General features: G+C 47.8%; 1 protein-coding gene across 1 annotated transcript in view; it reads left to right on the top strand.

The window, feature by feature from the left end:
* Positions 1 to 5,869: 5,869 nt before the first annotated feature.
* PLA2G4A (phospholipase A2 group IVA) overlaps positions 5,870 to 22,482 on the top strand; it is a 67,532-nt gene continuing 50,919 nt past the window's right edge. The window contains exons 1-3 of the mRNA XM_050307250.1: positions 5,870 to 5,950; positions 20,065 to 20,153; positions 20,315 to 20,454. Coding sequence (XP_050163207.1) covers positions 20,422 to 20,454 — 33 coding nt within the window. The 5' untranslated portion in view covers positions 5,870 to 5,950; positions 20,065 to 20,153; positions 20,315 to 20,421. The remainder of the gene's footprint in view (positions 5,951 to 20,064; positions 20,154 to 20,314; positions 20,455 to 22,482) is intronic.

Below are 22,482 nucleotides of genomic sequence, written 5' to 3'. Positions count from 1 at the left end.
CAAACCTCCTCTGACAGAGCTTCACGAAGCTCCAGGGTGTTTCAGAAGTTGCAACACTATTTTCTGGTATGTTTGGGCTGTATGTACTGAAATTGGGGGTTGCAGCCTGTTCTTTTCCAGGCAAGGAAGCTGTTGTGGAGCTGCAGAACAGAGTGAGGGAGGTACAGGAAAACTACCCAGAGTATTTCTGCCACTCAGCAGGATGCAAAAAGGCTAATTGAGACAGTCATGTTCTGAGGCACCAAGTGCACATTTTTTTCTTGCTGGGCTGCCCAGGTTTGCCAGCAGAACTGTAAAAACCTACTTTTGAATGCATCATGTATTCATCAGCCGTTGATGATCTCCATGTAGGTGGTTTTGGTTATCTCCAGGTTTTACTTCTGTTTCTGAATTTCTACGTGCAGAGTTGTCTGTCAGCTTGTTACGTTGGGGAGAGTGGGGATGGTTTTGCTGCTGGGTGGGGTGATGTGGGTGATTTTTGCTTCCTCTTCATGTGTTCCAGCCATTTCTGGGAGCAGATGTCCTTAATCATTAGAATCCTCCACTTGAGAAATAAATCATGGAAGGATTCATAACTGCATCTAATTAACTGCCAGGATCGGTCTGATAAGGAGCAGCAATTCAAAAATTCAGCTTTCAGTGAGAAACCTCCAGGTTTGCTCTCACCTTTGACTGTTTGTAAGGTAAAGAAAGAATTTCATAGCTCCTTGGGAGAGCTGTGTAGGTCTGGACAATCCCTGAGAAAGAGCTGGCTCCTGATTGTCTTGTTTTTATTTGTACATTAAGGCAAACATTTCAGACATGTTGAACTTCCAGCTGAGCTACTCCTCACAGTGCCAAACAAAAACAAAGCCAGAAAAAGATATAATTTCCTCATTCTGCAAATGTAAAAGAATTATTCAGTTCTGCAAATCTGGGCTCAATTCTTCCCAAGTTTAAAAACTGCAGGCTGAGAGATGGTTCTGTATAAGAGCTCTTTTTGCTTGGTACCAGATTGCATTTGTACCTTGTAGTTCTGCTCTTCTACAAGTATTTTCAAAATTCAGATTCAGCCTCAGCACACAAAAATACCTTTATTTGCCTGTGATGGAAAAAGACTGAGGGTCCATAACTATCTTTGTTTAATAAAATGTCCTATTAGAGTTGATTGTTTTTCAGAGTGTTTCTCTGTGGTTAGGGAATGTTTTTATGAGCTTTGGTATTGTCATAATAATATAGTGGATTTAGGGCATTAGGGAAGAAGGTTTCCTGGTAGTCAAGGACTCTTTGATAATATCTGGGAACTTTACTGAATATGAGGACATACTAAAAATGAACCCACACTCTCTGCCCAGTGCAGTGTCTCATGTCACTGGTGCAGGGGTTTTATGTCTAACTGTGTTTATGGACATGGGAAAAACACAGACAAAATAACCCAAAGATTTGAAAGCAGAAGATGCAACCCTCAGGAAACACATTTCTCAAGAGCTTCCTCACTCTGGTCTGTCACACCTGGATTTTTTTTTCACACTCCTGGGTTCCCATTTTAATTTCTGATGTGGGTGTTGAGTCTCTTCTTGTGGTCACAGCAAAGCAAAGCAAAGCCAAATCGGACTGATTTTAGTTAAGAGAGAGAGAAGCAGAGGAATAATGGTTATTGTGGAAAAAAAAGAAGGCATTAGTAGAGCAATGGCCTCATTTAGGAGAGGAAATGTGCAGGTTACCCTTTAGGTGCAGCGTTGCCTTTGAAGAACCTGCATGAACTCTGCATAAAACCTGTGACCCGTAACGGTAATAACAGTGTGGGAATGGTTATGGTGCCATTATTCTCAAAAGGGCAAACAAGGTTGTCCAAACACCACCCTCAGCTGTTTAACCAAAATATTTTACCTCCCGAAAAGTGGCTTTCGTACAACCTGTGGGTTCCTTTCTGCTTCCTTGTGAGGAACCTGTGGGTGAGATCTCTACAGAGGACACACAGCAAGTGGTCAATTTGCTCTGTCCTGTCCAGGGCAGGAACTTGTTTCTAAAGAAACAGCTGAGTGTTGTTTTTGAAGCAGGCAGCATTTCCATGAGTCTGGACTGCACCTGTTCCAGGGGCACCTCTGTCCTCGGAGCTTTCCAAGTTCCCACTGGATCAAGCCCTGGGCAGCACGGTCTGACCCCAGAGCTGCCTCTGCTTTGAGCTGGAGGTTGGGGAGGAACGTCCTGAAGTCCCTTGCAGGCAGATATCCTGTCATCCTGTCATTTTATGGGGCCAGACACTGGAGATACAATAGCAGGCAATTACAGACACTGACTTCTTCCTTGATGTGAAGGTTTCCCCAACGTGCTGCACTTCAGGCTCTCAGGAGATATTTCAGGATGGCAGGACTGTGTCTGAAACCTGCTGTTATTTTAGCCCTGCGTGTTTGTTTCCATAATTTCCATGGGTGACTCGGCCACAACCCCAGACAACCACCCTGTGGGTGGCAGGAGGGGGGGAAAAAAGGGAAGGGATACCAAGGAATCAGACATCTGATAGAGAACTCCCTTCAGAAGTCCCTTTGACTGCAAATTTTTCTCCTTCCCAGTGGAAAGTCCTCCAGAGTTATTAATTATTTTTTAAGTGGTAGGGGAAATGTTTGCATGTGGGTGTGGGGGAGGAAGGGCAGAGGCAAAGTGGGCTTAGAGGAAATGTCACTTTTCTGTGACATATATGTCTGTTAAATTGTCTTAGAGGAATAGACTGGAAATTGGGGGTGCATTTATTGTGCCAGGTGTCAATGGCAGGAGGCAGCAGCCTGAAGAGGCAGCTTCAGGCAGGGCCCCAGCTACACCATTTCAGGTGAGGCAATGGATATGCAAATGGCTATTTTTCACTAGGAGAAATCTTAATAGTAAGATTTACACTGTCCTCTCCCCCGTGGTGTTACAGGTAACAGATTGAATGATTTTCACCACAGAAAGAGAGCTATTTTACCTTGACAAGAGCAAATATCTGAGCAATGCCTCAGGAATGTGGAGCCCTCCGTGGAACACCTTGGGTTTGTAAGCCTGATCAAAGAGTGGTCCTCTTCTGATACATCATGAAGTGTCTGGAAGAAAATAGTGGGTTTGTGTTGAGCATCTGACGAAACACCCCTTTGGGTTGACTCAGTGGCTTGTTTGTGCTGATATTCCCACTCTCACTTTTCCCTGGTTTGCCTAAAGTTGAGCCTGAGCTCTGATGCCCTCGAGGGCACATCAAAAGGGCCTCTGGAATTTGTCGTGGCTTCCCTTACAATTCTGCTTCAGAGGAGGTCTTTGTGAGCTTGCACAAGATAGTTGTTAGTGGGTCGAAATCGTCTGAAATTAGAAAAACAAACTTCACATAAAAGACAGTGGAAAGATTTCTTTACCCATTCCAAGATTAGTTGATGAGGACCCCACAAAACCTTCCACAGGCACAGCAGGGTGAGTAAGGACCTGCAGAGTGCGTGGGGAAGAATGAGAGGTGGGGGGAGGCAGCTGCTAAACTTCCTTTGTCATGGGAAAAAATAAATAAATCGTGAAACACCACCCGTAATTTTCATGAAGAAGTAGGACTAAGACCAAAACCAATGATATGAAATAACAGGAACAGTCATAACGTAAAATTGTCTGAGTTGTTTCCTTGGACAGAGCGAAAAATCAGAGTTTTGCTTATCAGAAGTAACTCTGGGAGTTTTGCTGGAAATACTGGAGTTCCCCTGTTTGCTGGGGGCTGTGTTTGTGCCAGCATTTGCTATCTGTAAAACCACAGGAAATACAACACTGGGAATCGTGCTTTGGATAACTTTAAAATGCCAAGAAAGAGAGCTGGAGATAAACCCTGGGCTTGCAGATGACCCTTCCTTGGCAGAGTTCAGGGGCAGCTGATCAGGGCTGTGAGCAGCACGTGGCTCCACAGGAGTTTGTGGCTGGAGCAGGGCCGTGCCAGGGAGACAGTGGAGCAACAAGAGCTCCAGGAATATGGATCACACCTGCAATGGAGCTGTGGGTGCTTACAGTCACATCTGAGACACAGGCAGCTCTGGAAACTCTGCCTGTGCTCAGCCAGTGTCCTGGGCACTTAAAAATAAGTGTACTGGGGGGATTTAGAGCACAGACAAGGTGGTCAGACCCTCAGCCTTGCCAGTCAAAGGGGAGAAGGGAACTAACTCGGTAAGAGCAATTTTATTCACGCCTTTTGCCATTTCTACAGGTCTCAAGACCAACAGTGAGCTCTTCTGACACATTTTAGAGTCCTCTCCTACCCAGAGATGAGGTGATCTTCAGACGGCGGTTGACGTGGAAGACAAAAGGCCCCGAACAACGGCACTGTCATGGGCTTGCTGCACTCTCCTGGGTCATGTTCCCCCAAATAGGCACGGCGAGGATGTGGGTGTCCACATCAAACAAGTGCCTTCTGAGCTGGCAGCCCTTGGTTTGCTCTCTAAACACAAACTCGCCCTTCTCTGTGACAGCACTTGGGGCACACACTTTCCTACCCTGCCTTTTTTTCCCTTGCGAGATGAGACAGACCACGAGGGCAAAAGGGGTGGCCAGAGTGGCTCAGCTCCTGCAGTGCAGCACAGCAGGGGAGCGGCAGGATGATGGAGAAAATGAGGCTTCTGGCTTGCTGTCCTCTAATTGTGGCTGCCGCTTTACCAGACATTAAGAATATGAGCAGTCCTTACGTGCCCTTCACTTGTGGAGGAGAATCCTTTGGTTTTCTGCACTTTGAGGAGGTTCCAGTCGCGTCACTGAAGCCTTTCCCTCTCCCCCCTTCATCTTTGCTTTTTTATGACCACAGCTGTCGAAGAAGTGAGCTCCAGTTTAGGCACTAAAAGCCCTGTCCAACCTGGCCTGGGACACTTCCAGGGATCCAGGGGCAGCCACAGCTTCTCTGGGCACCCTGTGCCAGGGCCTGCCCACCCTCACAGGGAAGGTTCTCTTCCCAATGCCCCATCTGACTCTGCCCTCCTTCAGCTTAGGGCCACTGCCCCTTGAGCAGCAAACAATGCAGCAAATAATATTTATAAATGCTCTTCGGTGTGTTTATATACTTTTTATATTTATAAATATTCTTATGTATATTTCAAAATACTGGAATGTTAATTCCTTCAAAGCAGAACAGAAGTGGAAGGGAAGTTTAAGGTCATCTTAGAGCATCTCAAAGGGCAAAAGTGATAGAATTAATAAAAATGACAGCGTTGCAATCAAAGCCAATCCAGACCAGCCCTTAATCCCCCATTCTCCTTCCTCCTCTGGAGAGACCAGCCAAAATGTGGTCGAGGCACTGTCCCTGCACTTATTTGCCCTGCTAAGTTTTGTGGGTGCTTTTTAGAGATCTGAATGTGACCACACATTTATTATTTATTTTACTGTCTTCTACTGAAACAGATGCCACTGTTTTAACATTCATCCTGTCAAAAGGAAGAATTTGTGAGTGACAGTGCCGTGGATGACACGCAGATGTTGTTAATTAGGTATTTACAGCCCACGCGTGTTTTGCGGTCGCACCTGCCGAACCCAACACCTCGCGGCGGGCAAAATCCCACCGGGGATCCGCCGCGGCGCGGATGTTTTAAACGAGCGCGATTTTAACACGAGCTCCATTTACTTTATTATTACTTTCTGCCGCCCGCCCCATCACCTCACGGCAGCGCCCTTAAGGCCGCCCGCCCCCCCGGGCTGCCCCCGCTCCGCTGGGGACCGGCCTGGCCGCCGCTCGGCCGCTGTCCCGGCAGCGCCGCAGCTGCCCCGCTCAGCCCCAGCGCTGCCGCCCCACGGCTGTCACCCCTGGCCGCTGTCCCCTCCGGCGCTGCCGGCACCTCGAGCCTCCTTAAGAGGCGGTGGCTGCGCGGCACGTCCCGACCGGAGCGCGGAGCCCCCGCGGGCAGCGGGACCGGGAGCGGGACCGGGAGCGGCACGGGCAGCGGGACGAGCCCAGCGCGGAGCCCGCACCGAGCCCGCCCGACCGGCAGCCGTAAGCGCGGGGCGGCAGCGGGGCCGGGCGGGGAGCGGGGCCGGGGGAGCGGAGCGGAGCCCCGCGGGGTGCGGTGCTCGGTGCGTGCCGGGGCGAGGTGCCCGGCGGAGGTGGGCGCGGTGCGGGGGTCATAGCGCTCCTGTGCCCCGGGGGGCTCGGTGCGGGCACGGCGCTCCTGTGCCCCGTCCGGCTCGGTGCTCCTGTGCCCCGGCCGGTCCCGGTGCGGGGGTCACAGCGCTCCTGTGCCCCGGCCGGGCTCGGTGCGGGCACAGCGCTCCCGTGCATGTCCCGGCCGGTCCCAGTGCTCCTGTGCCCCAGCCGGTCCCGGTGCGGGCACAGCGCGCTCCCCCGGCCGGCGCTGGGGAGAGGCAGCCGCGGGGACAGCCCGGGGGGAAGCGGGGCTGGGCAGGCAGAGTTTCGCAAAGCGTCTGCGGCGGTGGCTTTGCTTTGGGTCTGGTGGCAGGAGAGCGCCTGTAAGAGCCCCTGGCTGTGAGTTCGGTGCGTGTCTGTAGTTACCGGTGTCTGGTCGCGGACCGGAGTCCCAGAGTGGTTTGGTTTGGGAGGGACCGTAATGGTCCACCTCGTTCCACCCCCTGCCACGGGCAGGGACACCTTCCACTAGCCAGGGTTGCTCCAAGCCCCGTCCAGCCTGGCCTGGGACACTGGCTTTCATGGGGTTACCCGTGTGTGTTTGGCACCAAACGGGCCATCACAGGTAGAGTCCTGTCCGACCTCTCCCCAGTCCTGCTGTGTCACCTGGAGGAGCTGCTGCCTCCGTGGTAGGGCCAGGTCCTGTGCTGGTGCTCCCCCGGTAGCTCGGGGGTTGGCACTGGTTTTGTCCCTTCCCTGGGGCTGACACTGGGTTGAGCTGGTGTGAGTGGAGCTGCTGGAGCTGCTGGGGCTGGGAGACCCCTGTGGAGCTGTGCAGGGCTTTGCTTTCCTTTGGAAAGAATCCCTTGGGCCACCTGAACTGCTGAGTGTGAACCTGCCCAGGTGGAGGCTCCTGGCAGACTCCTGGTTACAGCTCCCATCCCGAGGGAGGAGCGATGGTGTGGGTAGGACTCGTGTCTGCAGTGGGCGTTCCTGCAGAAAGACGCTCCTGTGCATCTCAGTAGGGTCAGATATGCATGAAACCATTGATGCATGGGATCAGCTGCTTTGTGGTTACTAAGGGTTGTTCAGCCTGCTAAGAATTCCAGAGAGAAACCATGAACTTAAAACTAATGTGTGTATTTTATTTTCTTTCTGTCACTCTGCCACTCTTGTCTCTTCAAATCTCCACGTTATCCCTGCCCACCTCTCTGACTCTCTTGTTCTGTTATGGCAGGCACCCATAACAAAAGGAAAATGCAAATAGTGATTTATGCTTGGATCACATAATTTAATCTCCTCCTGCATGGCCAGCCCGTCTGCACTGGAAAAACACCAGTTTGACTCTTGACACTGAGTGCTGTTTATGACTTGTTTTTCTTAGAAGAATTAGACAAAAAGCCAAAAAAAAAAAAAAAAAAAGTAAAAAAGGAAACTTATCTAATGCTACTGCGTCACTAAGGTTTCATTATAACTTGAGTGTGTTTCACTGAATGTAGTTATCAGGAGCATGATTTTCATGCCACTTTGCATAGGTTACTTTTGCCAGCTGGCCTGAAGCAGCTAGAATGGGAAATATTTCAGCCAACCTGGTTTTGCCTTAGCTTTTCCCTTCAGTTCATGGCTTTTCATCATACAAAGGGTAAAAAATAACGAGAATGGGGTGAGCCTTGAGTGTTTCCCTCGGAGGTGTTCTTGCAGAGCCATTGAGCAACCTCAGTGGTGTTTTGGATAAACTCTGCTCTCCCTTGCCATGTGTTCCTGGCAATGGCAAGGGACTGAATGCACTGCCAGGTGCACATTGCTTCAGGAGTAACAGGAATGGCTCTGTTTGAGTGCCTTAATTGATGTGCAACGTTCAGGGATGTGGCAACTTCACTGACTTCCACGTAGGTTGGAAGAGGACAGCACTGGCAGTGGAACTGGAGCAGGAGTTGGAAGGGGACAGCACTGGCAGTGGAACTGGTGCTCCTCTGGAGACTTGGTGACTGTGAATTCAAATGGAATTAAGTTGATTCAATGGCTTGGACTGGAAAATACTGGGGACAGGCTCACATAGCAGCCAGAGAAGGAGGGGTCTCCTGCTTGTACCTACAGGTTCCATGTATGAAAAAGAACTACAGAATGTGAGAAAATGCTGGGTTTTCCATGGAAACTTTCTGGCTCAAGAGATAAAAGCCTGTCAGAGTATGGTATGGCCTATGGTTAATGCATGGAGTTGAGAGATGGGAGATGAAATTCAAATTTCAAACCAAAACATTTTACTCTTCACCTGATACAAGCTACTGCTGTGGATCAAAGCCCCTGTACCCTTCAGGGCAGTATCCACGGAAGGGGAGTGACCTCTGTGGAGCAAAACTGAATTCTTGACTAATTGTTTGACATTAATGGGCAAGTACATGTCAAAAACATCGATGCCTTACAGTCTGGAGAAGATTTAAGCAACAAAACCAAGTCCTTTCCTAAAGTTAAAGGCACTCATGGCACACTTTTGAGGTTACAGCCGGTCTGTTTTTGTTTCATATATCTCTTTCTAAACAGAAACTCTGCCTAATTTGTGGAAGGATTTCTTTTTGATTTCATGGATGGGGGCAGCAGGATCTTCCTGTGAGGTGATGAACTCTCATGTCTGTGTTTGCTGTGCCTCAGTGATATAACTGTCTTTCTCAGTAGTCTGGAAAACAAATCCCAGAACCTGCCTTGGTAATGGAAATTATCTCATCACTGCCCTAGGTTATAATAACGTGATGTAGTAACAGAATACTTTCAAAAGAATTCTTTCTTTAAAAAAAAAAAGGCAGCCCCTCACCAGCCTGGTATTCAGACTTTCCTGAGGGTTTTCATTTACTGTTTACCTCAGATGATCCAAATTTCCTGCCTGTACCAATTTCCAGTAGCCTGTGTGTCAACGTCTGGAGCAGAGTTACTCAGCCCCTGGGCAGGGACAGGAGGTGGTCTCTGGGACAGGGGAAAGTGATCCCCAAAAAAGGAGCAAACAAAGCACCAAGAAGCCCCCAGGTTTTTTTTTTTATCTTTTATTTTTTAAACAGACTGTGGGGAAGGTAAAGGGAACTAGTGAACACTTAAGCCTGATTTTTAAAAATGAAAAACACTGTGGCAATACTGAAAGTGAGATTTTGTGGGCTTGGAAGTATCAGTTAGTTCTCCAGTGTGAGCATATTGTGGAAGTGTCCCAGGCCAGGTTGGACAGGGCTTGGAGCAACCTGGGCTAGTGGAAGGTGTCCCTGCCCGTGGCAGGGGCTGAGATGGGCTTTGAGGTCCCTTCCAACCCAACCCACTCTGGAATTCTGTGACACTGTAGAATGACACAGTGTCTGTATAAAATAAGCCCTCAGCGTTGGCATGGGGACATCTCAGACCTGTATTGACAGATGTACAGGTTTTATTCACTTCCTCTAATGCCCATTATAGGCTGTGTTCACCCTAAAGCTGTGTTGGTGCTGTCTCAGCTGGCAGCTGTGCCAGGCAGCACGGGCACTGCAGCTTTACTCCCGGTGTGTTTCCCTTTCCCAGAAGGCAGGTTGCTGACAGGACACTTTCCACCTCAGCTCACACATTTGCTGCGTGCTGGGAGTTCCGTGTGGTGATGGATGATTTGGGCATCTGGGCGGGCAGCACACCCAGAGCAGGAGTCAGTGTGTGAGTGAGCGTTCCCTGGAGGGAAGACAGGTGCCTCCATGATAAAATCAACGTGATTTTACACAGATAACCCACCAGACCCCAGAAACAGCACGCTGGGAGTGCCCCTTGCTGTGTGCAAGGTGCAGACTCTTGTGAGGGTGGTGTCAGAGTTAGTGAGGTGGATCCTGCCTGTGGTGTGTCTCTGAGCACACTCTGTGCTGCTGGCCAGGCTGCACAGCTCTGTTTACAATTAAATTAGTTTAAATTCGTGAATTGTGATGTTTAATCTCCCTCCACATGAGTGGTAGCTCTGATAACAGTGCATCCTAGAGCCTGGAGAGAAGGATCCAGCACTATTTGTGTCTTATTTTTCAAGCATATTTTTCAACATATAAAGTAGCCTGCAAACAAAAATCCGTGTCTTCTCATCCTCTCAGCTTCCTTAAATATGGATATTTAGGGAGGAGACAGAAAGTACAGGGTCAAAAGCTTCCACATACACAAGTTTAGAACTTACATGTGATTAGTCTCAGTCACATCTGTGGGGTTTTTTTTGTGATTATCTGATAGTAAAGCCATTGAACTGACTCACCTTTGATATTCATCTGATATTTTCCTTAGAATGATGTCAACGTAAATCAGTAAAACTTTTCCTACTGGTGTTATCAGTGCTCATATCCTTAGCTAAGATCTGTTGGAATGTACATGTCTACAATGAATTATCCTTTTATATTCACCAGGATTAGAAGGCTGTATATTTATTTCTGCACACACAGAGATCACACTTTAAGATCTGTAGAAGTGTGTATTTCTTGTGATAACTGGGTAGTCCCAGCCCCCCAGGAAATGCATTTTATAAAACATGCACAAGAGACAAGACTGACAGGTGGGATGTTGTGGTAGATGGAGATCTGGAATAATAACTGGGTGCACGTGTACAGGCTGTCTCATCCTGTCTGCTCCATGGCATTGGCCAGACTATTAAACCACAAGGCCAGATCTTTCTATTGAAGCATGGAATTATTTTTTTGTTTGTTTATTTCCCCCTTCTCCCTGTTACCACCCCTGTGTCTCAAGGGTAGAGATTATAAATAGGGTTTAACTCCTAGAACTGCATTTAACTTGCTGCATTGTCAAATGGATGCTAAAAATGAATGCCCCCAAATAGAGATTTCATTCTGGCCCATCCCAAAACCTGTTTATGATCTCAGGATTTTCAGCAGGAAAACAAACAGGACCTGTGGATCATTGTGCTGAACGTGGAGCAGCTCTGGCTGTGGCCTGGACATCACTTTGCATGTTCCATCCCCAAAACTGGGCCTTTGGACTCCCCATGCAAAACCAGAGCTCCATGCAAAATCAGCAGCTGCTGCCTGGCCTTGTAGGAAAAACATAAAACTACATTTTGGGGAGAAGGTGATTGTAGACCTGGGGGATGTAAGTGATGAGAAACTTTCTGCTTGTTCCTCTTGTCTTCTGCCTTTTAAAAATGGACTAGAATGGGGATTTGTAAAAGAAAATGCACTCTTGAGACACTTCTGTTCTTTAATTTCATAGATATGGATGTGTGCTTAAATGTACATCTGCAACAATGGTCATCTCTTGACCTAGGCATTTTTGACAAAATACAAACCCAACTGTTCTTCTGGTGCTGTTGTTTGAGTCCTTTTCCTCCTTAATCCAACTAATTTTTTATAAGGGTGTTTTTGATACAGAGAGAATTAGATGGGATATTGGGAAGGAATTGTTCCCTGTGAGGGTGGGCAGGCCCTGGCACAGGGTGCCCAGGGAAGCTGTGGCTGCCCCTGGATCCCTGGGAGTGTCCCAGGCCAGGTTGGACGGGGCTTGGAGCAGCCTGGGCTGGTGGGAGGTGTCTCTGCCCAGGGCAGGGGTGGGAATGGATGAGCTTTAAGATCCCTTCCAACCCAACCCATTCCAGGGTTTTATGATATTAAATGAGAGGGCCTATGCTGGTCACATAGTGGTTGCTTTGATTTAATTTCCCCTTTGTTAAAACCGGTGTAATTCCCTTATGACAACTCTGTGTTTTGTGATAAGTTGACATTTGTTGTTAAAAAGTGCTTGAGCACCTCCCCTGTGTAATCTCTGCCCTGTAATGTGTCAGTCATTTCCCTTTCACCACAGAGCTGGCACATCAGCGGGTGTTTTAATAGGCTGAGAGAGAGTTTGAGTTGACAGGAGAGACAGCAAACCCTTGGTGTCTTAAGAAAGAGTTGAATTAGAAGAACTTACCAAACTCTGACAGTTTGGTCAGAGGTCAGGTCATGGTTACAGTGGTCATAGGTCACCTAAGTTTTCTCAACTGATCTTCAAGAAAGTCCCCTTTTTATCTCTTATTTTGCAAAGCTCTTTTAACAGGGGACTGTGTAAATCTGGAGTTTCTTCATGACTTTGATTGCTGTCCTTTTACTTCTGAGATCATCTCTTGAAGCTCCTTAATGACTGAGATTGTATCACATTCCTGAAGGTTTGGGTACCCAGAGGCTGCTGCTTTTTTGTCAGCTCTGTGACCATGGATGTAATTAATCTCTTGGTACTGGTACAATCAGATAGCAGGGGAGAAAAGATTATTTTTTATTTCTTATGATAAATGGAAAATTTTCCAATAACTGTATGAAAATGTTATTGTCAGTTTTAACCTGTTTCCAGTTGGCAATGCTGTGGATCAGTTCATAGTGGCTGGGTTGGTAGCACTTAAGGCAGCTGTTTAAAAATGAAGTGCCACCCAATTCAAAGGTTTCTTGGTAGATGAGCAGAGCTGATGACCAGAGCCGGTGCCACAGCTTGGAGTTACTGCAGGTGTTCCTCTGACCTCAGCTGAAGTGCTGGGACAGAGAAGTCAAGCCCCAAGGAAAGAACAGGAGGAGGAACTTGTTGTCTGGGCAGGGATGGCAGAGCTGCAGGGAAGTTGTGAGAGCCCTGGCACAGAAAGAGGAAGGGAGCCCGTGTGGGGCCAGCTGGGCTTTGCTGCAGCCTGTCTGCTCTGCCTGGGGCTTGGGTACAGCACAAAGGCCACTGGCATGGATGTACTTTCTGCTACAAACGTGTCCAACTTCTCAAGGACATGTGTTGGGCAGTGGATTATTAAATCAGTTGGTTATAAAGTTATTCGTGTATGCAAAATCGTTCACAGTGTGTGTCAGTTAATCTCTCCCCTCAAAAATATGTCTCAGGCATGTCTGTATTTGCCTCTGTCTGTGTCCTTGTGGGTAAAACGTATATTTCTGTTACTTAGACTCCAGCTTGGCAGTAGCCATAAAATATTTCCGTATAAATTTTACTGACGGCGTTCAAAGAAACTGCAAAATGTCAGTGCCAGGGGTTTGCTCACGACTGCTTTTACTCGAAGGTCCAGGCTTAATTTCCTTGAGTCACAGCTCGGTGTCCTGGCCGTGGGGAGCAGAGGAAGTGCTGCACAGTTGTCCCTTCGCTGCAGACGGCGAGCAGAGCTCGTATTTGGAGCTGAGGACGTGAAAGTTTGTAGTGTTTGTTGAGTCACGATGAGTGGGAGATGATGAAACTCCTCGTGTGTGCAGCCCTTCCTGCAGCCCCACAGTGCCCTGGTGTTAGGGCTGGAGCGGCAGCAGAGCCTGAAAAATGTGAGACCAATTGAAAAAGGAATCAAAGAAGATACTGAAAGGAAACATTTGCCTCACTTTCAGCTCAATTTCCTTGTGGACGTGCCCCACCTGACTAGAAGCCAGCTGTTAATTTTAGCAGCTCTTTGTGTTTTTAGCTGTTTTTGTGGCTGGTTCCTGTGTGAAACCACTGCATCACTGTAATGCAGAGGAATTGTCACCTGCTGTTGAAGCCCGAGCACATCAGGCAGCTTTGTATGATTGTTTCTTCCCCCCAAAAACATAAATACACAGAATCACAGAATAGCCTGAGTTGGAAGGGACCCACAAGGGTCACTGAGTGATGATCCTTTAAGTGAATGGCCCATATGGGGATCAAACCCACAACCTTGGTGCCATAATACTTAAATAAAAGCTTATTCTAATATTTCCTCTGAAGTTGCTCCTTTAAACCCATCCCTGTTTTACAGCAGAGAAGCAGAAGAAGGAATGAAGGTGTGGAAAAGTTAAAGATATGTAAGAACAGAACTCTCCTGATTGTAATAAAATCTTTAAAAGGCGTTGGCCTAGAATTATTTAGTATTTGGCTGAGCTCCTTGCTGCAACTAAGGCCAAGTGAGGGAGGCTTTTGGAGGCTCAATCTGGTGCTCTAAAACATTCAGCCAACAGTTCTTTCCACAGTACCAAGGAGGCTTTTTGAGGGGGATTCCTGAGGTTCTGGCAGGCAGCAGTTCCTGACCAGCACACCCCAGAGTGGAAAGTTTTACCAAAGGTCCAGGAGAGAATGTAAAACAAGGTGGGGGGGAGGTGTTTTCCTTCCCTTCACCTGTGTTTTAAAGGAATATATTCAACAAACAGCTCTGTGCAGTCAGGTGTTGTAGCTGAGATGTGTATCGTTTTATTTTAGAAATTATTGCCTAAGTGTTTGCATTCTTGGAGTTTTTCCATTTTGGAGAGCCTGGGGCACCCAGGATCTTGAAGGGTGAGGTTTTGTTCTCTGCTGTCTTAAGCTGGGCCTCCAAAAGTAAGACTGCCCTTAAATAACTCTCAAACAACCCTGGGAGTGTCCCAGGCCAGGCTGGACGGGGTTTGGAGCAACCTGGGCTGGTGGAAGGTGTCCCTGCCCAGGGCAGGGGGTGACACTGGATGGGCTTTAAGGTCCCTTCCAACCCAAACCATTCTGGGATTCTGTGATTAAAAGTTTATTTGTGGCATAACTAAATTCCAGAATCCTAATGTACAGAAATACTGGGCATTTTCCCATCTGCTTTCCCTGGTGGCACTGTGCATATAACAAATCACCTGCAGAGAGGCTCTTGGAATGACATAAAGAATATGTGGACTTGAGTAGTACACTATAATTGTTTTTACAGGATCTGTATCCCAATAACTCTTCTTTTTCATGGAAATTTTATCAGATTTTTCATGTTGTCCTTTGTTTTTTGGCCTTCTTGCTGGGCAAGCAAGCTGGCTGATTCCCATATTAGCTGTGGAGAGCCTGGCCCACTCATCAGCTGCTTGAGGTTTTGTGACTGATTTTGAGACTCTGCCATCTAAACTCTACCTTTTGCCTCTGATTTCCAGAGAAGAAGACAGTCATCATTGCCAATTTTCAAGAATATTCTTGGCATCTCTTAGCTGAACTTTTTTTTTTTTTTCCCATTCAGGACTGTTTTTTATTTCTAAAGCAACATCAATTGAAGTCAAATATGATGTTGGAGACCAGTTATTTAGCCTTATTAAGTCAAGGAACTCTTTAATTCTTGGAATAAATGAATTCCTTGCTTTGAGTTTGCTCAGTTCCACTTTCCAACGCTTTTGTGAGTTTGCCATGTGGTGGATTCACACATGATGACATAGGTTTTTCTTGTAATCTCTGGTAGGCTGTTGCAGTGAGTGTTTCTGGTGAAGTGTCCTTTGCGTAAGCAGGATAATTGTCACATAAACCATCGTGCCCTGAATCAGTTGCCTCTTCCCCAGACCTGTGGTTGGTGATCCTCGGGGAAATGGGAACTTCCATGGCCAGCGTGGCCCAGGTGTCGGTGTTCAGGCTGAAACGCTCCCAGCCTCTTGAACACCCCTCAGGGTGAGGCCATTCCTTGCAGGAAGGAAGATAAGGGTTGGGGTTTTTTTCTGCTTGGGCTGAATCCAGCCTAGCAAAGTTGACTGCGGCAGTGATGCCCCTGGCTCACCGATCCTTGCCTCCCATTCCAGGAGCTTTCTGTAACATGGACTGCAACAGAGAACTGGCCCCATTGCCTTGCCACTTGTGTCTTCCTCACTTTTGGCCTCTAAAGTTGCCTGGAGCACTAGATAAGATTTAATTTCACCTTGGTGGTGACTGCTGCAAGTTTTCCAGCGTTTCAGCTGGGTTATTTCTAGGGCTCCCCTTCCGTGGGTGCTGGGTCACCTGTACTGTCAGTAATTGCCTACAGGCTGACAGGTCATCTTCAAAAAAAGTTTCACTATCTTTTCGTCTATCACATCCTCCGTGGCAGGAAGTCAGATGTGGTTTCCCAATCTTAAAATCTCCTGTCTGGCTATTTATGCTCATTTCAACTTCCTTGCTGAGCTTCACCCCACGGCACCCTCCAAAAATGGGGCACAAAGGTTGTTGAGCTCTCTTGCTCTTCTCAGAATCCTTCCTTCCACCCGTGGTTCTTAGCAAGGCATGGGGAGAGCACCCATAGAGTCACTGGGGTTGGACAAGAGCTCTGAGATGGAGCCCCCCCTTGTCCCCCAGCCCAGAGCACTTCCCACTGGGCATTCCCAGCCCCTCTGCCCCATCCTGGGGAGTTCCATGGGTTGTTGTGACCCAAGGGCACCCCTTGGCCTTGTCCCTCACACCACTGGCCTCAACCCATGGATCCACATGGCCCATGAGCAAAGCACATCCTTTCCCCTCTGTGGTGAAAATGAGGTGATGGGTGCCTGCAGGGAGTCAGAGGTAATCCTTCCTTCTCGTGTGGGAAGCCCTGAATGAAGAAATAGCATTACAGTGATTTTCCAGGATGCGAGGGAAAAGTCATGTGGAAACAGATTATTTGTTGTTTCTGCTATACAATCACAGGATCAATCTAACCAAATAAAATGCTGCAATCTGATTTGATATAAATGGCTGCTGACATTCATACAAAAAGCCTGAGTCATTACTTAGCTTATTCTGTACCCCTTACTCTTATCATAATAGATTGGACGTTAGTGACTGTGCTGGTGAGTCATACTTATTCACTTACTATTTTTCAAATTGTCCATGTATTTGATTTTTTTTTAAGAGGAATTGGCCAGGTTGATATAAACAACCTCCTTTTAATGATTTTTCTTACAGTTGTGAGGACGTATTGTGGTGATGAGATTTATACTGAGCCGTGCTTTACTCACTTTCAGAGCTTTCCTGCTCGGTCACACTGACTCTGGAGCAGGCTCATGCTCAGCATGAATTGGGAAAACCTCATGGTTCTTCCTGTCCTTTGCCTTGACATATCCTGTAAAACTGAACTGTCTGTGGGAATTCATTGGGTCAGCACTGAGAACGAAAATGTTCCTTCAATGATCTTTGTGTGTGTGTGTGTGTGCAACTTCTTTCTGTGCAGTTGCTCTGCTGTTGTCGGTCTCCTCAGACAATAATCCCTTCTCCTTTTCAGTCTGTCACCACAAGTGAAAGTGAGCTGAGATCCCAAAAGACTCCAAAAGATTTAACTAGTAATCCACTGATGGCTTGGTACTTGTGGTGTCTGAAACTGTGCCGAAGAATTAAACACTCTTGGGCTGATGAAAGTAGAGTTCACTTTTGGATGAGAGTGAGATTCAAGCACTTAGGGGGAGCTGTCTCTGTATTGCATGACCAGGCTAAACTGTGGCCTGTTCAAGAGGCTGTTTGCTGTGGTAATTTGTAAACTTGGACCCTTGTCAATAAAACAACAGGAATCCCAGAATGGTTTGAGTGGGAAGGAGCCCTAAAGCTCATCCAGTTCTACCCCTGCTGTGGGCAGGGACACCTTCCAGCAGCCCAGGTTGCTCCAAGCCCTGCCCACAGAGGATTTGTGGTGGTGTTGGTGTTGCTGCCCAGCACAGCCTGTGAGGTGCTTTTCCTTTAGGAAGGAATGCTGTCAGCCCTGGGAGCAGCACAGTCACAGATAACGTGATACCACCAGATAGCAGAGAAACAAAACAGTGTGTTGGTAATACCAGTGTCCTTGCACATGTGCTCAGAGGCTTCCCCTGCATCTGTCAAGGGCTGGACTCACCAGCTCCAGCTCGAGTGCAGGTCTTTGTGTGTGCTTGTGGTGCAGCCCTTAAAATCAGCAGAAGATCTGCAGGAGCAGAGCAGGCTGAGGGCAGAGCTCACTGGGATCTGCAGCTCCAATCCCTGCCCTGTGGGGACCAGGGACAGCACCCAGGGAATGGCTGGAGCTGTGCCAGGGCAGGCTCAGGTTGGATCTCAGGGAAAGGTTCTTCCCCCAGAGGGTGGTTGGCACTGCCCAGGCTCCCCAGGGCAGTGGGCACAGCCCCAAGGCTGCCAGAGCTCCAGGAGGGTTGGGATGATCCTCTGGGGCACAGGGTGGGATTGTTGGGGTGTCTGTGCAGGGCCAGGGGTTGCACTGGATGGTCCCTGTGGGTTCCTCCCAACTCAGGATATTTTTTGATGGTATGAAGACTCTTCCATTAGGCTTTGTGGGATGGACAGTGTATATGGGCAGTGTTGAGACAGTTTTGGGATCACAGCTCTATTTACTGCAGGTGTTTGAAGTAACCATTCTTCATGACTTTATTCATGGCTCTTGGTGGGTGTAACAGGGACTTTCTGATAGTGCTGTATTTGGCTCCTCTGCCACAGTAAGATTTTTAGATGTAGAATCTATTAAGCTGAACTCCATGGCTAATGTAGTGTGAGCTTGCAGAGGGTGTGGTGTAATTATGTCAGGGTCAGGTAACTCTGATAGGAATGAAGTCCAATGGAAAGTACTTAAGTAAGTATTTGAGTCACTTCAACATAAATATCTGCTGCTTCCTCAGATGTTGGCTCCTGGAAGGGCCTGGATCCGTGTCCCTGTGCCAGGTGCACTCCCATGTCTGAAGTGGCCCTGGGTGCCTGGTTTTGGGTACCTGCCTGCGTTTGGTGCATCCTGGAGGACTGAGGGCAGCAAAGCAAGAGCTCCCGCTTGGAGTAGCACCGGCAGGAGCTGGGGTGGGATGTGCCGTGTGGAAAACCAGGATACTGGGTTTGTCCATCACATCAAGGCTCCCTGGCCCTCCTGTCCCTGCTCAGAGCTCTGTTGGTGCGTCCTTCCCTCGCAGCGTGTGCTGAAGCGCTCGGGATGCCGTTGGTGGTGACGCCACCGCATTTTTGTCTGTCTGCAGCATCCTTGTCTCATCCAGCACGGGGGCAGATGGCGCTCGGGGATTCGGCACGGCCCTGCAGTCAAAGAGGCTGTTGTTTGCAGCATCCCAGACGTGCTTCCTGCAGATGTTGAAATGAATGAGGCAGGGGGTTGTAGGAGCGGGGAGGATGATCTCATGCCTAAGCCAGTTCAGTGATCATCTGGGGAGCTGCAACTCTGCCTTTAGGATGCAAGGCAAACAACTCCATCCGGGCTTAACCTGTTTTCTTAATCCCATGGACAGAGCAGTATCCTCGGCTTGGTTTTGTGTATCCTCTCAAATTGATTGTGGTGCTTGTTGGTAGTTGTGGGTTTTTTCTGTGTCTATTTTCTGGTTTATGACTTTAAAAATTCCTGTTCATGACAGTGATTGGACAGCACTTGCTGTTCCCTTTTCTGGATTGCCTCTGAAGTTTGCAGCAGTTCCTCCAAAACTGATATGGCTGGGCACATTTACTCCAGTGCTGAAGTCTTTCTTATTCAGACTTCCTTAGGTAAAAACAAATAAATAAGCCCAGGGTGATTTCTGGCCTCAGACTATTGTTAGGGCTGCCAGGAAAGGGTGGTCAGGCACTGGCCCAGGCTTCCCAGGAAAGTGGTGGAGTCATTGTCCTTGGAAGTGTTCAAAAAACGTGTAGGTGTGGTGGGTTAGTGGTGGACCTGGCTGTGCTGGATCCATGGTTGGACTCGATGATCTCGGAGGGCTTTCCCAACCTTGATAATTCCGTGATTAATGAAGGGATATTGTAATGTTCTGGTGCTCATAACAGAACTAGATTGTTATTGTAATGCCTGCACATAATTGCTCAAGAGCCAGGGGTTTGGGAGTGATATCAATCATCATTCTTTAGGGCTTATCCTGCCGTTTCAGAACTGAGGATTGGGAATCATTTCCTTAAGCCCAAGCCCCACATGGTGCTTCGCTTCTTTTCCCCCTGAAGTTTCTGTGGTGGTTCAGGTCTGATGGTGGTCCTGCTGGATCTGAGAACTGATCCTGTCCAGCATTCCCATGGATTTTAGAGATACACTAAGGGAGGTTACTGCTTTCTGCATTTCCCTTTGATGGCTGGAAACAGTTCTGAAGTTGAAGGTCTCTGGTGGCCCCTGGCCTTCACTAAGTGTTCAGAAGGCAGTGGCCTGTGAAGAGTCTGTTTAAATCCTTCCAGCTGATTCACAGTTTGCCTGTCACAGCCCCTTGAGCATCTCCAGAGATCTGGGGTGGCCTGGAGGTGACACAGAGCTCCAGCTGGAATTCCCTCTCTGGGTTTACAGAGGGCACTGTTGCTGCTCCGTTAGAGTTCTCCGTCCTGGTTTTAACTGGGATGGTGATGCATGGAAGCACATCTATTAGAATGTATTTAAGGGATAAATGTAATTCCTCTTTTCTTTTGTTTATCTGTAGAATACTGGGATGACTGGAATTCAAGATATTTGATTGCCACTCTTACCCTGAGGCAGAGGAAATAAGCACGAGAAACTTCTTCAGCTCAGGCAAGTAAATATCTGTATCTCCACAGTTTATTGAAATTAATTGCTTGGTAAACAAATGACTACTGGGAACTTTCCTAAAGCAGAGGAACTGATCTCCTCTGTTACAAAATACAGTTTAAAAGGAACAGATGAATTTTAATTTTTTTTTTTTTATTTAATAGTGAAAGGATCTTTCGCACTGAACTTTGCTCTGAAAAACGGGAAAGCCTCTCCTGTGTGGAATTGAAACAGATATTTGACAGTTGTCTTGAGTAAAAATTCAGCAGAAATGTCTGTCATAGATCCTTACCAGCACATTGTGGTAAGTAGCTCTGAATCTTCTGTGTATACTGCCTTCTGTTTTATATCCTGTCTTGTATAATGTGTCCTACTGGAGGTTACTCTAAATAAGCACATGGCATTGCAATTGTCACTAATTCCTTAAAGAAATGGTGTGTAACTTTATCCCTCACGGTACAATTTTTTTTTGGTACAATTTTATTTACTGACTGACTCTTTCCCTTTTCATTAGTATGGATAGAGGGATAAGTGACTATTTTGGGTATTTAGATCTTAAACTAGTGTATGTCAATGGTGTTGGTTCAAAGACAATCTTCAGAATACATCCAGGTGTGAGTGAAATGGTCTGTGCTATCAACAGCAACTGCTGCTGAAAGCTCCTGCTCCCTCCTTCCTGCTTTATCCCAGTGCTCCTGCTGCATCCCTTGTCCCAGCTATCAAACCCATGTCACTGGGGAGACAACTGACCTTGAGGAATTGGCAGAAAAAACAGTTCAATACAAAAAAAAAAGGTCAAAAAAACCCTACTAGTAAGGGATTCCTGGCTGGGAGGGTGGGCAGGCCCTGGCACAGAGTGCCCAGAGAAGCTGTGGCTGCCCCTGCATCCCTGGAAGTGTCCCAGGCCAGGCTGGACGGGGCTTGGAGCAACCTGGGCTGGTGGAAGGTGTCCCTGCCCAGGGCAGAGGGTGGGAATGGATGAACTTTAAGGTCCCTTCCAACCCAGCCCATTCTGGGATTTCATGGAATGATTGGAAAATCTGTTCTGTGCTGTCAGAGCTGGCCTGGGGGGGAAGGTGGAGCCAAGGAAACACAACCTGTGCAGTGGAGAGGTAGGGACAAGAGAAGGGGAAGGGAAATGGGAGCAGAACTGCCCTCTGTGGGCGAGGCAGTGGCTCCCTGAGCACTGGGATGTCCACAGGTAGCTCTGCTGGAAGTGCCTTCCCAAAGTAAACACCGAAAGGGCAATTCCTGGCCAGGCTGAGCTCCGGGGCGTGTTCCCATCACCGGCTTCTGGGAACGGGATCCCCCCCGGGAACCGTGGGGTGTAACCCACAGATAGCCACGCTTGTCAGAGGGCTGTGCTGCTGAAACAGGGCTAAAAATACACCCCGTGCTTCCTCGAAGCGCTCTCTTATCAGCGCTGTGGTTTGTGCCCCACGCACTCACATCCTCCTCGCCTTCGCTCCTCCACACTCAGCTGAAGGGCCGACTGCGAGCTGGTGTCTGTGTTTAACTGCGTTATAACAATTCTCTGACTTCTCTCCTCTCGCCATCAGTGCCCTCTCCTGGATGGAATGCCTGGAATGAGCTGTCCCTTCATGGGAGAGGTCTCCGAGGCGCTCGGTTTAGAGTTCATTGAATCATTCCCGTAAAAGATCTTTTGATACCAGCATGTATTGTAGTAAACGCTGCTAATGCAAGAGCTGGTCTGGTAAATTGCTTGAAAAGTGAATGGAAATCTTTTGAGGTTTCTTAATTCGAAAATTGAAATTCCATGGAGGTTTTTACTGGAATTTGGAAGGCAGCAGGCTCATATCAATGCAAAAATCTCGGATTTTAAGGACATTTGGCATTTAAAGACTCAAAAGTATTTTTCCTAAAAGTCCTTTTGCTGACCTGTGTGTTTTCTGATCTTTTTATTTATCTCTCTTTCCACATTTTGTGAAAGACTCTGAGGAATAAAACACCGCTGCAGGTGCAGACAGAACCGACTGTGCCAAAAATGCTTTAGGTTTAGAGCCCTAGGATACGTAATACATCTCTGGTTGCAATGATAAATATCATAACAATGGGGAAAATGGCTTCGAGGTAAAATCGTGTCTGTGTGTGCACAAATGTTTGCCTGGATTGAAATACCCCGTGAAAGGAGAGCACGGACTCTGCAAATCTATTCCTTAAGTAACCAGGCAAATATTTTCATTTGTCCAGCCCAGCTGTGAGCTCAAGTGTCCTTTAACATTGAGGAAGTAAAACTGTTAAATACTTATGCAATCTGCCCGTGCCAGAGCTTCCTGATTGGGCTTGGTGTGCAAGGCAGTGTGTCCTGATG

The sequence above is a fragment of the Myiozetetes cayanensis genome, unplaced genomic scaffold, assembly GCF_022539395.1.
Source record: "Myiozetetes cayanensis isolate MyiCay16 unplaced genomic scaffold, myiCay2020 scf12, whole genome shotgun sequence".
Taxonomy (NCBI): domain Eukaryota; kingdom Metazoa; phylum Chordata; class Aves; order Passeriformes; family Tyrannidae; genus Myiozetetes; species Myiozetetes cayanensis.
Note: the sequence above shows the minus strand (reverse complement) of the source record. Positions and strands in the feature narration are given on the sequence as shown.